The sequence below is a fragment of the Takifugu flavidus genome, chromosome 4 (assembly GCF_003711565.1).
Source record: "Takifugu flavidus isolate HTHZ2018 chromosome 4, ASM371156v2, whole genome shotgun sequence".
Lineage (NCBI taxonomy): Eukaryota > Metazoa > Chordata > Actinopteri > Tetraodontiformes > Tetraodontidae > Takifugu > Takifugu flavidus.
The window spans coordinates 399,764-414,595 of NC_079523.1; the positions used below are offsets into that span (position 1 = coordinate 399,764).

General features: G+C 52.9%; 2 protein-coding genes and 1 pseudogene across 2 annotated transcripts; all 3 read left to right on the forward strand.

The window, feature by feature from the left end:
- Positions 1-543: 543 nt before the first annotated feature.
- LOC130524455 (odorant receptor 131-2-like) lies at positions 544-1,695 on the forward strand. Its single transcript, XM_057030610.1, has 2 exons — positions 544-773; positions 908-1,695. The coding sequence occupies exons 1-2, from the start codon at positions 624-626 to the stop codon at positions 1,667-1,669; spliced, it is 912 nt and encodes a 303-aa protein (XP_056886590.1). The 5' UTR covers positions 544-623; the 3' UTR covers positions 1,670-1,695.
- A 1,037-nt stretch (positions 1,696-2,732) lies between these two features.
- On the forward strand, positions 2,733-4,792 carry LOC130523921 (odorant receptor 131-2-like). The gene is made up of 3 exons (XM_057029547.1): positions 2,733-2,809; positions 2,904-3,036; positions 3,610-4,792. The coding sequence occupies exons 1-3, from the start codon at positions 2,733-2,735 to the stop codon at positions 4,381-4,383; spliced, it is 984 nt and encodes a 327-aa protein (XP_056885527.1). The 3' UTR covers positions 4,384-4,792.
- Positions 4,793-11,388: 6,596 nt separating this feature from the next.
- On the forward strand, positions 11,389-12,489 carry LOC130524426 (odorant receptor 131-2-like; annotated as a pseudogene).
- Positions 12,490-14,832: the final 2,343 nt, after the last annotated feature.

The window sequence follows — 14,832 nt, forward strand, 5'->3', positions numbered from 1 at the left end:
GACAGACAGACAGACAGACAGACAGACAGACAGACAGACAGACAGGCAGGCAGGCAGGCAGAAGACAGACAGACAGGCAGGCAGGCAGGCAGGCAGGCAGGCAGGTAGACAGACAGACAGACAGACAGACAGACAGACAGACATTTGTATCTTCACTCTTATTCTGGTCCAGACAGGAAGAACAAAGATTGTGTTTCCTCTGGGTCCCTGAATGCATCATCAGGCTGTATATAATGGCTGATATCTGCTGTGGTGCATTCACAGACCTGCAGCTCCTCCTGCAGCTGCTGAGGTTCCTGTGGGTGCTGGTAAGGACCAAATTAAAGCTGAGATGTTTTAACTTCTGAACAAATAAAAATCATTTTGTCATTGTGAATCTGGTCAGATGGTAGAAAAGAAACGGAATCATTTGTGAACGTGTGCCAGCAGAATCTGCTCCTCATCTCTCATTTTTTCTCGGCTGTTTCTGACCTTCAGCAGCGTCTCCTGTCTCCTGTCTCCTGTCAATTGTCTCCTGTCTCCTGTCTCGTATCTTGTCTCCTGTCTCCTGTCTCCTGTCTCTTGTCTCCTGTCTATTGTCTCCTGTCTCTTGTCTCCTGTCCCAGAGTTAAACCCGTCCAGAGATGAACGGGTCGGCAGCAAACGTGAGTGTGATCGTACAGTACCGAGATTCCTTCACCAAAGCTGTGATCAAGAACGTGATCATTCTGGTCGTGGGGATCTTCATCAACTACATCAACTCGAGCTTCATTCACACCTTCTGCAAACATCAGGTTTCTGGAGCTCCTGAGTCAAACACGCTCACACGGATCTGCCTCTCGTCTGGCGTCTCTGTAACCAGAGAACCAAGACTGGCTTTTAACGTCACCTCAGAGTCTTGATCTTCAGCCTTCTTCTGTTTCTGCAGATGTTCTACATGAACCCACGCTACATACTCTTCATCCACCTGGTGATAAACGACCTGATCCAGGTGAACGTGACCATCATGCTGTTCGTCATCAGCTACACCATCTACAGGATCAACATCTGCATGTGCTGGGTGTTCCTGCTGCTGGCCGTGGTCGCCACCGAGAACTCGCCCCTGAACCTGGCCTGCATGGCCCTGGAGTGCTACAGCGCCGTCTGCTTCCCGCTTCACCATCTCCAAGTTTGGACCATCAAGAGAACGTTGACGTTGATCCTGCTGATGTGGACGACCACCACGGTCTCGGCCACGTCTGACCTGGTCATCACGTTGGCCACAGAGCATCTGACCATCGTTCATTCTCAGGTCTTCTGCCTCAGACACACGGCGTTCCCACTCGACATCATCACCATGAAGAGAGACGTCACCTACGCGCTGTTCTTGGTCATCATCTGGATCACCATATTTTACACCTACTTTCAAATTTTGTTGACGGCAAAAACAGCAGGCAAAGACACGGTGAAGGCCAGAAACACCATCATCCTGCACAGCTTCCAGCTGCTGCTCTGCATGGCCTCGTACCTGGCGCCAGCCCTCAGAGACCTGCTCCAAAACCAGTTCCCCGAGAACTACATAGACATTCTCTTCGTGTATTATATCCTTGTGCAGGTCCTGCCGCGTTCGACCAGTCCCATGATCTACGGCCTACGAGACCCGACGTTCAGGAAGTACCTGAAAAGGTACATGTTAGCTAGGAGCAGCTGAAGATGGAAGGAAGGACGTAGCGGGTCAGGGTGGGGGGCCGGGAGGTGGGTCAGCTCGTCTCAACCATTAAAGATGAAAGTAGAAGCCCAACCACAGGCTTGACTTCATGACTGTTCCCTTAGAAGAAAGGAGCCAAAGCGGTTCTGAAGTGTTCTGAGTGGTTTTTACAGTTCTCACACAATAAAAAGGTTTATGGATCCAGCTGTGTGTGTCTCTGTGGTGGTGACTAATCCTGATCCAGTTGCTTTCCTTAATAATAATAATAATTATAATAAGAATAAGAATAAGAATAAGAATAAGAATAAGATAAGAATAAGAATAATAATGTAGGACGGGCTGGACGGTTCTGTTAGCAGGGGGGAGGTGCCTGGACACCTTCAGAGCACTGCTGAGGTACCCTTGAGCAAAGTGCCCCCTATAGGCTCCTGAGATGAGTTGGGGACCGATTCGGGGGGGACCTGCCGTCACCATTTATTCATGAGAAAACATCAATGACCTCTTCAGAGGCAAAAACAGAAGTCGCGCCGATGTGACCATTTCACCCCCCGTTTAACTGTTAAAGGTTCTGGGAACCAACAATAAACCAGCACTCTGAGAGCTGAGTGGTCTCCTGGAATGAGCTGGTGCTGTCAGCTTCTCCACATATGATGGAGTTTGGTCTCCGAGGACCTTGTGGGCCAAGAGAAGGAAAGAATCCAAGAACACTTCCTGTAGCATCAACCCTGGCCTGTTTTGTTGCTAGCATTAGCAAGCCGCGCATGTTGGGACTTCTGTACAGGCTGGTCAGGTCCTCCCTCTGAACATGGTCTGGGTTGATCCTAACTGGAGGCTTTCAGGCCGTTTGACTGCTGGTGTGTTGAGGTCTGACTGGACTCATGTCAAACGGGACTGATCCCACCTGGAAACACAAAGCAGGTGCAGCACCGTCCAACATGTCAGAACCATCCTGGACTTCACCGTCCCCTGGCCCAGCAGGAGACGGCATCAGTGGGGGGGCTCAGGTGTGTTCCTGCAACAAGAAAAAAGAGGAGAAGAGGTTTGGGTCGTGGGTGGATCAGGAAGCATGTTCTCGGGGCGTGTTTCCTGGGACCGCTATAAACTGGTCCTCCTCAGCAGACCCACACTGGAGGATCCCACATGGTAGGTGTGACATCCCTGAACCACGGCAGGGTCAGAACCTAACCACCTTCACATTTGGGTCCTTTTGAAACATGAACCTTTCATCTGATAACAGCTCCGCCACCGTCGGGCCGACTCGGCGGGACTCGCTGGTCACGGCTCTGATCAAGAACCTGATCGTCACGCTTCTGTGTCTGATCATCAACTACATCAACGGGACGCAGATCCACACCTTCAGGAAGCACCAGGTGTGCACAGGTACCTTCCTCGTCCATGAACAGACCCGATTCTGCTGAAGTTCTGGGCCAGAGCCCAGGTGACCGTTTCAGATCATCTCTTCCTGCAGAATCGTGCACGTTGTGTTTGGTGTATATTTCAGTTGGTGTTTGAATCTGTGTGAGAAGTTTCCAGCGTTCCCAGAGAGGCAGAACTCTGGAGAATATTCCAGGTGCATTTCATGTTCCGTGCTTAGCTGAACTGTTCTGACTTTAATCAACTGGGAATTTTCACAGCTCCTTTTATGTAGTTTTTCCCCTTTTTAAGCAAAAGAAACGCAGCTTTAGGAATGTTTTGATCTGTGCCGTGACAACCATCATGTTACTGGTGTTACTGTGTTCCTGGTGTTACTGGTGTTACTGGTGTTACTGGTGTTACTGGTGTTCCTGGTGTTACTGGTGTTCCTGGTGTTACTGGTGTTCCTGGTGTTACTGGTGTTACTGGTGTTCCTGGTGTTCCTGGTGTTACTGGTGTTACTGGTGTCACTGGTGTTACTGGGAGGTTTGTGAACAGGAACTGACCTCCCTTCTGATCGGACCCCTCAGATCTTCAACTCCAACCCTCGTTACATCCTCTTCATCCACCTGGTGATCAACGACATGCTCCAGCTGTTCCTGTCGACGTTCCTTCACGTCATCACCTACATCTTCGTCAGAGTCAACGTCTCCTTCTGCAGCATCATCCTGGTCACCATCATCCTCACCACCCTCAACACCCCCCTCAACCTGGCCAGCATGGCCATCGAGCGCTACATCGCCATCTGCCTGCCCCTGCGCTACGGCCACATCTGCACCGTGAGGAAGACCTACAGTCTGATCGGGCTGATGTGGGTGCTGAGCGTCTTCGCCATCCTCCCTGACTTCTTCGCCCTGCTGACCACGCAGCCGCTGACCTTCTTCCACTCTCCGGTCATCTGCTTGAGGGAACAGGTGTTCAGAAGCGCCTACAGCGTCGTGAATCGGGAGGTCTCGCACACCGTCTTCCTGGTCCTGGTCTGGCTCACGCTGGTCTACACCTACATCAACATCGTCTGTGCTGCCAAGAGAGCGAGCGCACAGGCTCAGAGGGCCAGGAACACCATTCTTCTGCACGCCTTCCAGGTCCTGCTGAGCATGCTGAACTATGTGCGGGTCCTGTTTGAACAGGGTCTGTTGCTCCTGCTGCCTGGTCACTACATGTCCATCATCTTTGCCTCCTACGTCATCATCCAGATCCTCCCGCGCTTCGTTAGTCCGATCGTGTACGGGCTGCGTGACCAGACCTTCAGGAAATATGTCAGCAGGTATCTGCTGTGCAAGATGGGCCTCGGCGGCCATTAAAGGGCCCCCGTCCCAGAGTGGTCTGGCTCTGCTTCACCGTCTGTAGACCAAGCAGATGTGATGATCCAAGAATCTACAGACGAGCTCCACACGGATGAAGGCAAGAGGTCAAGATTCAGGGTCAAGGGTCAGGGTCAAGGTCACGACTGCAGCCCCAGCAGATCTTCACCAGACCTCATTTCCTGTTTTTGATGCTGAACGAACCTGCAGATTAATGAAATTTAAAAGTTAAAGTCAATGAAGTGAGAGCAGATTAACTGGACAGAGCAGCAAGTGTTAGCATGTGAACGCTAACGAACCCCAGAGAGACTTTCAGAAGTTGTGTTGTGTTGAGTTGTGTTGTGTTGTGTTGTGTGTTTCTTTGTGTGCCCATACGAACACGTTCCTGCCTAATAAATAAATGAATGTGTGCAGTTTAATTTCATTTTCACAGAATGTTGTGAAGAGAGTTTTGGGTGAATTTGCACTTTATGTCACACTCTGCTCCAGCCCATGGACTCAGTACTTTTCCACTGCCCTGCTCACACCACACCCCCTGATCACCACACCCGCTCTCAGTCACTGATCACACACCTGCCCTCACTCATCAATCAATTAACCTACCAGTATATATTCTCCAGCCTCACACTCACTCGGTGCCAGATTGTCTCTGCTATGCATGACCTTCCGGCGTTTAGCTGCCTGTCTTCCCGGTATCGACCCTGCCTGTTCTGCCTGACCCCCGGTAAATTAACTCTGTCTTCTGTTTTGACCACGAGCTCAGCCAGTCTCCCTCTGGATTGTTTGCCTGATTCTGCCTGCCTCGACCAAGTCCACTGCCCCGCCCTCGAACGGTTCTTTGTTTGCCAGATTGCAGTTAATAAACCTGTTAACTGATCATCAGTTCATTGCCTGTTTTGTACTGCACTTGGGTCCATACCATACCCGTCACAGTACAATCTGGCCAATCATGGACCCAGCAGAACCACCGTCACCACGGGATCGGTTTGAAAGAATCGAGAGGGTGCTCATGCTTCAGGAGCAGCGGATGGAGGAGGCGGCTGCTCATGCCCGACAAGCTGCGGAGGCCCAAGCCAGGGCCATCCCAGCCCTCACAGCTAAACTGCAACAGCTGACCTCCACCCTTTCCTCTCCAGAGGCCACAGTCTCGGCACCAGCACCTCCACCTCCTGCCCCAGTTCCAGCGCTGCCGAGGATGATATCAGAACCCCGGCTGGGGGCCCCAGAGCGCTACAATGGGGATCCCAAGCTCTGTCGTCCCTTCCTGACTTCCTGTTCCCTGCTCTTCAGTCTGCAGCCACACACATTTGCCACTGAGGGAGCTAAGGTGGCATACGTCATCAGCAACCTGACAGGAAGAGCTCTCCTCTGGGGAACTGCAGAGTGGGAGAGGCAGACTCCTGCCTGTGCTTCATTCCAGGCCTTCTCGGAGATGCTGCGGAAGATCTTTGGGCTGGGAGCTGCAGGTCCAGATGGCACTTCGGAGCTCCTCTCCATACGGCAGGGGAATCAGTCCGTGGCAGATTACTCCATCGACTTCCGGACCAAGGCTCGTCAGAGTGACTGGAACCTGGCTGCACTCCGGAATGCCTTTCTGCATGGTTTAGCAGAATATATCAAGGACGAACTGGTTTCTTACCCTCTACCTGCCACACTGGATGAACTCATCAAGCTCAGCACTCGACTGGATCTCCGTGTCAGGGCCCGGAGAAGAGAAAGGAGACAGAACCCCGCACCTTCCACGGCAGCTCACCGCCTGGATTTCCCCCCCGCTTCGGCCCCTGTTCCTGCTGACCCAGAACCGATGCAACTGGGTCGCACCAGACTCACACCAGAGGAGCGTCAGCATCGCCAGAGGGGGAACCTCTGTATGTACTGCGGGCAATATGGACATTTTATCTCTCTGTCCGTTAAAAGGCAGAGCTCACCAGTGAATGAGGAAGTCCTGGTGAGTCATGTGGGAGTGAAATCTTCCTCTCAGATTAAACGCCCCGTCTTTCTAGCCAAGCTTCTTCTCGCCGATGACTCTCACACCCTGGCCACCTTCATTGACTCCGGTTCCGATGGCAATATTATGGACGAGGGCTTGGCTATGCAACTCGGGCTAGAGAGGATTCCCCTCAACCCACCGATTCCTGCCAGGGCCCTGGATGGTCATCTCCTGGGAACGGTTGCCCACCAGACTGCCCCTGTTCACATGCTGATTTCTGGTAACCATCATGAGACCATCCAGTTTCATCTCCTGCCCTCATCCAACATTCCTCTGATCCTGGGCTTTCCATGGCTCCGCAAACACAACCCGCATGTTGACTGGACCACAGCCACTATCCCCAGCTGGAGCGGTTTCTGCCACCAGGTCTGCCTTCGGGATGCATCAATGCCGCGCCAGATTACGCTCCCCAGCACCTGCCTGGACCTGGCCAGAGTCCCTGCTGAGTACCACGACCTCAGGGAGGTGTTCAGTAAGGCCAAAGCTACCTCGCTGCCCCCCCACCGCCCTTAAGACTGCGGTATTGATCTGAAGCCTGGCACGTCACCTCCTAAGGGGCGCCTCTACTCTCTGTCTGGTCCAGAGCGGGAGGCCATGGAGAGCTATATTAATGACTAATGTTGATGGCTGCTGGAATCATACGCCCTTCTTCATCCCCTGCAGGGGCAGGATTCTTCTTTGTGGACAAGAAGGACAAGACCCTGCGCCCTTGCATCGATTACCGGGGTCTCAACGACATCACAATCAAGAACCGGTACCCCCTACCACTCATTTCCTCTGCCTATGAGCTACTTCAAGGGGCCAAGATCTTCACCCAGCTTGACCTTCGTAATGCCTACCATCTCGTACGCATCAGGGAGGGGGACGAGTGGAAGACGGCCTTCAACACCCCCACTGGACATTATGAATATTTGGTGATGCCATTCGGTCTCACCAATGCCCCCGCTGTCTTCCAAGCCTTGGTGAATGATGTCCTCCGGGACATGATCAACAAATGTGTTTGTCTACTTGGACGACATTCTTATCTTCTCCACCTGCCTTGAGGATCACATTCACCATGTCAGGACGGTGTTGCAGCGTCTCCTGGAGAATTCGCTGTTCGTCAAGGTTGAGAAATGTGAGTTCCACACCCAGTCGGTGGCCTTTCTTGGCTACATTGTGGCCGAGGGACGCTTGGAGATGGACCCTCTTCTTCACCAGGTTTGATTTCTCCCTCTCCTGCAGACCCGGCTCCCGCAATGTCAAACCAGACGCATTGTCACGCCAGTTTTAGAGGGAGGGGGATGAATCCATCTCTGCAGACACCATTCTACCGTCTCCTTGTGTTGTTGCATCCCTGACGTGGGAGATCGAGGAGAGGGTGAGAACCTCTACAGAGGGGGAGGCTGGTCCCAGTGCTTGCCCCCCAGATCGCCTGCATGTGCCTGCAACCCTAAGGTCAGAAGTGCTCCAGTGGGCTCATGCCTCTAGGTTTTCCTGTCATCCGGGGATCCAGAGAACCTGTGACGTCCTCCAGCAACGCTTCTGGTGGCCCTTGTTAGAGGACACCCGGGAATATGTCAATGCCTGCCCTACCTGCAACCAGAACAAGTCTTCACGTCAGGCCCCGTCCGGTCTTCTACAGCCACTTCCTGTGCCACATCGTCCCTGGTCACACATTTCTATAGACTTTGTCACTGGTCTGCCACCATCTGAGGGGAGGACGGCCATACTTACAATCGTGGATCGCTTCTCCAAGATGGCTCACTTCGTCCCCTTACCCAAGCTCCCATCAGCTAGAGACTGCCCAACTACTCCTCGACCATGTCTTCCGTCTCCATGGAATTCCTGTGGATGTGGTCTCAGACAGGGGACCCCAGTTCTCTTCCGTGTTCTGGCAGGAGTTCTGCAGATTGCTGGGAGCCACGCTGAGTCTGTCATCAGGGTTCCATCCTCAATCCAATGGCCAGACTGAAAGGGTGAACCAACAGATGGAAACAGCCCTTCGGTAAACTGTGTCCCAGAACCCATCTGGTCCCAGCAGCTGTTGTGGGTGGAATATGCTCACAACACTTTGACAAGCTCTGCCACAGGCCTGTCTCCTTTTCAGTGTGCCTATGGGTATCAGCCACCTCTCTTCCCAGCCCTGGAGAAGGAGGCCTCTTGCCCTTCAGTTCAAGCCTTCCTCCATCGCTGTCATCGGACCTGGGTCCGAGCTAGAGCCTCCCTCCTGAAGACTTCTGGCCGCTACTCCTCTGCTGCCAACCGCCGTCGTTCCCAAGCCCCAGAATATCAGGTGGGCCAGAAGGTCTGGCTCTCCACCCGGGACCTTCCACTGCGGGTGGAGTCCAACAAGCTGGCTCCCAAGTTCATCAGACCGTTCCCCATCGAAAGAGTCATCAATCCTGTGGCAGTCAGGCTCAAGCTTCCCCGGTCCATGAGGGTTCACCCAACCTTCCATGTGTCCAAGGTCAAGCCTGTCCGAGAGAGCCCTCTGGTGCCTGCTGCTCCTCCACCGCCTCCTCGCTTCATTGATGGGGGACTCACCTATGCTGTGCGCCGCATCATCCGCTCCCGTGTTCGTGGCAGAGGCCTTCAGTATCTCGTTGACTGGGAGGGGTATGGTCCAGAAGAGAGATCTTGGGTTCCTGCTCGTCACATTTTGGACCGACAGCTCCTCCGTGACTTTCATCGGCAGCATCTAGATCAGCCCTCTCACAGCATGGTCGGGGGCTTCCCTCGTCGAGGGGTGCGTGCTGTCGGCCCTACTGCTGCTCCTGAGCCAGAGGAGGATTCCCGGTCGCAGACGGGAGATCTGCAGGTGACCTTGTCCTCCTCTCAGGAATTCTAACCCTCCTTCCAGTTTCCCCCTCCTCCCGCCCTGGCTCATGGGACTTTTTGGGGACATCGGGAGCCGTCACTTGAGGGGTGGGGGGTTCTGTCACACTCTGCTCCAGCCCATGGACTCATTACTTTTCCACTGCCCTGCTCACACCACACCCTCTGATCACCACACCTGCGCTCACTCATCAATCAGCTCACCTACCAGTATATATTCTCCAGCCTCACACTCACTCGGTGCCAGATTGTTCTCTGCTATGCATGACCTTCCAGTGTTTACCTGCCTGTGTACGACCTGCCTGTTCTGCCTGACCCCCGGTAAATTAACTCTGTCTTCTGTTTTGACCACTCAGCCAGTCTCCCTCTGGATTGTTTGCCTGATTCTGCCTGCCTCCTGGTTACTGAACTTTTGCCTGCCTCGACCAAGTCCACTGCCCCGCCCTCGAACTGTTCTTTGTTTGCCAGATTGCAGTTAATAAACCTGTTAACTGATCATCAGTCATTGCCTGTTTTGTACTGCACTTGGGTCCATACCATACCCGTCATACTTTAGTCACATTTCCTGCCTTCCTCCCTTCCTTCCTCCCTCCCTCCCTCCCTCCCAGCCTTCAGTGGGGGGTCCAGATGCTCCCTCCTAGCCTTCCTGCCTTCCTCCCTCCCTCCCTTCCTGTCTTTCGTGGGGGGTCCAGATGATCCCTCCCTGCCTTCCTCCCTCACTTCCTCCCTTCCTGCCTTCCTCCCTTCCTGTCTTTAGTGGGGGGTCCAGACGCTCCCTCCCTCCTACAGTCACGCTTGCTCCCAGAATCGAGCTTCCCTTTTGTTGCTTCCTTCCTTGTCACTAAAGACACTGAGTCCTGCATAAGCTCATCCCTGGACGGGTCTTCAGCTGTGGACACCCACACAGGGACGATAATGGAAGTGCTGCAGGATGACCCCCCCCCCCCAACGTGATCTTCAGTGTTTGGAGCTTCACATGCCTAGAGGCCTCTCTGTCCCTCCCTGTCCCCCTCTGTCCCTCCCTGTCCCCCTCTGAGGTTATACTAGAATAAGAATATAATAAATAGAATATTCAGGACTCCTCTGGTCAGAAGTTCTGGTGGAGAACCAGCAGGACCTCTGTCAGTCTAATAGTTCTGTAACGATACGTTATTGGAGCTCAGCCGCACTCTGGAGTGAAGGAGTTAAAGGTTTGCGGCTCCTCACACACTCGTTCCCAGTGGGGGTTTGGAGCAGCGCCCCTATAAGAGCCCGAGGGGGCGGCGCAGCACCACCACCAGCAGCACCGGCAGGTCGGCTGCACCTTCAGGTTTCTCATGTGAGACTTTGATCTGATCATATCTGTCATCTGTGGATCTCTTTGATCTGATCATTTGTGTCGCCTCAATCTCTTTGATCTGATCATTTCTGTTGTCTGTGGATCTCTTTGATCTGATCATTTCTGTCGTCTCAATCTCTTTGATCTGATCATTTCTGTCGTCTGTGGATCTCTTTGATCTGATAATTTGTGTCGCCTCAATCTCTTTGATCTGATCATTTCTGTCGTCTGTGGATCTCTTTGATCTGATCATTTCTGTCGCCTCAATCTCTTTGATCTGATAATTTCTGTCATCTGTGGATCTCTTTGATCTGATCATTTCTGTCGCCTCAATCTCTTTGATCTGATCATTTCTGTCGTCTGTGGATCTCTTTGATCTGATCATTTCTGTCGCCTCAATCTCTTTGATCTGATCATTTCTGTCGTCTGTGGATCTCTTTGATCTGATCATTTCAGTCGCCTCAATCTCTTTGATCTGATCATTTCTGTCGTCTGTGGATCTCTTTGATCTGATCATTTCTGTCGCCTCAATCTCTTTGATCTGATCATTTCTGTCGTCTGTGGATCTCTTTGATCTGATCATTTCTGTCGCCTCAATCTCTTTGATCTGATCATTTCTGTCGTCTGTGGGTCTATTTGATCTGATCATTTCTGTCGTCTGTGGGTCTCTTTGATCTGATCATTTCTGTCGTCTGTGGGTCTCTTTGATCTGATCATTTCTGTCGTCTGTGGGTCTCTTTGATCTGATCATTTCTGTCGCATCAATCTCTTTGATCTGATCATTTCTGTCGCCTCGTCGCCTCGGTCTCTTTGATCTGATCATTTCTGTCGTCTGTGGATCTCTTTGATCTGATCATTTATGTCGTCATGGATCTTTAACAGGATGAATCTCACATCTGGGGGGACGAACGTGTCGCTGAGCCTCCAGGATGTGTTTGCTGCAGCTGTTGGGAAGAACGTGACTGTTGTGGTGCTCTGCATCACCATCAACTACATCAACGCCACCATGGTCCACACCTTCAACAGACATCACGTGTGTGTTTTTTGTCTTCTTACACTTAAAGTCTTCTGTAAGTGCACCAGATCCACCAGATCCACCAGATCCACCAGATCAGCGCCACATGGATCCCTGTCCCGTCTGCTGCTGTCTAACTTCTGCTGTCTCCTTCAGATCTTCAGGACGAGCCCTCGGTTCATCCTCTTCATCCACCTGGTGATCAACGACATGATCCAGCTGAGCATCAGCAGCACCCTCTTCGTGCTCAGCTACACCGTGCGCACCCTCTCCGTGCCCGTGTGTTGCCTCTTCATCGTCCCGGCCATCAGCACCACGCAGAACACGCCCCTCAACCTGTCCTTGATGGCGGCCGAGTGCTACCTGGCCGTCTGCCTGCCGCTGCGCTACACCTACATATGTACGGTTTTCAGGACGCGCCTGAGCATCGCGCTGATGTGGACCACCAGTCTACTCTCTGTCCTTCCAGATGTTGCCATACTGGTGGCCACGGAACCTCCGGACTTCAGATACTCTAGGATCGTGTGCGGCAGGGACTCGCTGTTCCGCAGCAGCGACAGTAAGACCAAGAGGGACGCGTCCCACATCTTCTTCCTGGTGCTGGTCTGGTCCACTCTCTTCTACACCTACTTCAGGATTCTGTTTGTGGCCAAAGCTGCTGACAGCGGTGCTAAAAAGGCTCGGAGCACCATCCTGCTGCACGGCTTCCAGATGTTGCTGTCCATGCTGATCTACGTGAGACCCATGGTGATAGAATTGGTGATGAAGCACTTTCCTGCCACTTGGCATCCGTCAACTTCTCTGTCTTCATCATCAATCAGATGCTCCCGCGCTTCCTCAGTCCTTTCATCTACGGCTTTCGAGACAAAACTTTCTGGAAGCACCTGAAGAAGTTCCTGTGTGCCACATTCACGGATGAACCATGAGGAAACATCGATCTTCTCGCCACACGATGACCATCAAAACAGGAGAACGTGAACATTTCAGCCTTCCTGTCTGTCACATGACAAAAATAACCATTAAAGGAATTATTGTTGTGATCAAAGCAGAGGCCTGTTTTAACTGATGGAAGATCTTTGATTTAGAGAGGAGAGGAGAGGAGAGGAGGGGAGGTGAGGGGAGGATAGAGGAGAGAGAGAGGAGGAGAGGAGAGGAGAGGAGAGGAGGAGAGGACGAGGAGAGGAGAGAAGGAAGAGAGAGGAGGGGAGAGGAGAGGAGAGGAGGGAGAGGAGAGGGAGAGGAAGAGAGAGAGGAGAGGAGAGGAGAGGAGAGGAGAGGAGGAGAGGAGAGGAGAGGAGAGGAGGAGAGGCGGAGGGAGGAGGAGAGGAGAGGAGAGGAGAGGAGAGGAGAGGAGAGGAGAGGAGAGGAAGGGGAGGGGAGGGGAGGGGAAGAGGGGAGGAGGAGAGGAGAGAGAGGAGAGGAGAGGAGAGGAGGGGAGGGGAGGGGAGGGGAGGGAGGAGAGAGGAGAGGAGAGGAGAGGATGAAGGAGAGGAGAGGAGAGGAGAGGGAGGAGAGGAGAGGAGAGGAAGAAGGAGGAGGAGAGGGGAGGAGGGGAGGAGAAGAGGAGGGAGAGGAGAGGGGAGGAGGAGGGAGAGGGGAGGAGGAGGAGAGGAGAGAGAGGAGGAGGGGAGAGGAGAGGAGAGGGGAGAGGAGCAGGAGAGAGGAGGAGGAGAGGAGAGGAGAGGAGAGGAGGGGAAGAGGAGAGGAGAGAGAGGAGAGGAGGAGGAGAGGGGAGGAGGAGGTGAGGGGAGGAGGAGGAGAGGGGGAGAAGAGGCAGAGAGGAGGAGGAGAGGAGGGAGAGGGAGAGGAGAGGGAGGAGGGGAGAGGGAGGAGAGAGGAGAGAGGAGAGGAGAGAGGAGAGAGGAGAGAGGAGAGGAGAGAAGGGGATGAGAGGAAGAGAGGAGAGAGAGGAGAGGAGAGGAGAGGAGAGGAGCTGGAGGCCTCTTAAAGAGTTGTTTGGACACCCTGATAATAAAGAACCACAACAGTCCAGCCTGGAAGGAACAAATGCTGGTCTACTTGTTGTTCCCAGAGTCTCTAGGAGTAGAATGGGGGGCGAGCCCTGAGAGAAGTGAGAGGATTTAGCTAAACCAGCCCGGTCCACCCCCCTGTTATGGAACCAGCTCCCTGTCCAGGCCCCCTGTATGGAACCAGCTCCCTGTCCAGCCCCCCTGCTATGGAACCAGCTCCCTGTCCAGGCCCCCTGCTAGGGAACCAGCTCCCTGTCCAGGCCACCCCCTGCTATGGAACCAGCTCCCTGTCCAGGCCCCCTGCTATGGAACCAGCTCCCTGTCAAGCCCCCTCTGCTATGGAACCAGCTCCCTGTCCAGGCCCCCCTGCTAGGGAACCAGCTCCCTGTCCAGGCCCCCTGCTATGGAACCAGCTCCCTGTCCAGGCCCCCCTGCTATGGAACCAGCTCCCTGTCTAGGTACGGGAGGCTGACTCCATCGCTACTTAAGATCAGACTTAAAACCTTCCTCTTTGATGAAGCTTATTTACTAATTCTGTCGTTCCAGTTACTATCATAGACAGACAGATTATCATACTTAGGGGGTCGTCTAATCGTTAGGTTATATAATAATTATATATAATAATATAGAAATAATTATCTAATATTAGGTTAACATCTTAGTCATGCTGCTATAGGCCAAGACTGTCGGGGTCCAGAACCATGATCACCGACAGGACAGGTCACCCACAGGGGGCAGGGGGTAAGCGGGTGAAGAGAAGAGAAGAGAAGAAGAAGAGAAACGAAGAGAAAAGCGAAGAGAAGAGAAGAGAAGCAGAAGAAGAGAAAAGAAAAGGGAGAGAGAAGAGAATAGAAGCGAAGTCGAAACGAGAGAATCTATCATACTCTATCCTCTACTCTCCTTAGAAATGTCCACAAATCATCGACTCTCCGCGATCTTCCTCTCCTCCTCCTCTCCTCTCCTCCTCTCCTCTCCTCTCCTCTCAGGCCCTGGGATTCTGGAAAGCGCCTTGTAACAATTTTGATTGTAAAAGACGCTATATAAGACTGATTTGATTTGAGGAGAAGGAAAGAATCCAAGAACACTTCCTGTAGCATCAACCCTGGCCTGTTTTGTTGCTAGCATTGTTGCTAGCATTAGCAAGCCGCAGATGTTGGGACTTCTGGTCTGACTGGACTCAGACTGTCAAACGGGACTGATCCCACCTGGAAACACAAAGCAGGTGCAGCACCGTCCAACATGTCAGAACCATCCTGGACTTCACCGTCCCCTGGCCCAGCAGGAGACGGCATCAGTGGGGGGGCTCAGGTGTGTTCCTGCAACAAGAAAAAAGAGAAGA

What these genes read in the sequence shown, in the direction of transcription:
- LOC130524455 (XM_057030610.1), top strand. Translation starts at nt 624, where the DNA reads ATGAACGGGTCGGCAGCAAACGTGAGTGTGATCGTACAGTACCGAGAT. An exon ending in ACACCTTCTGCAAACATCAG is followed by an intron (nt 774 to 907) that starts GTTTCTGGAGCT and finishes CTGTTTCTGCAG; the next exon opens with ATGTTCTACATGAACCCACG.
- LOC130523921 (XM_057029547.1), top strand. Translation starts at nt 2,733, where the DNA reads ATGTTCTCGGGGCGTGTTTCCTGGGACCGCTATAAACTGGTCCTCCTC. An exon ending in ACACTGGAGGATCCCACATG is followed by an intron (nt 2,810 to 2,903) that starts GTAGGTGTGACA and finishes ATCTGATAACAG; the next exon opens with CTCCGCCACCGTCGGGCCGA. An exon ending in ACACCTTCAGGAAGCACCAG is followed by an intron (nt 3,037 to 3,609) that starts GTGTGCACAGGT and finishes CGGACCCCTCAG; the next exon opens with ATCTTCAACTCCAACCCTCG.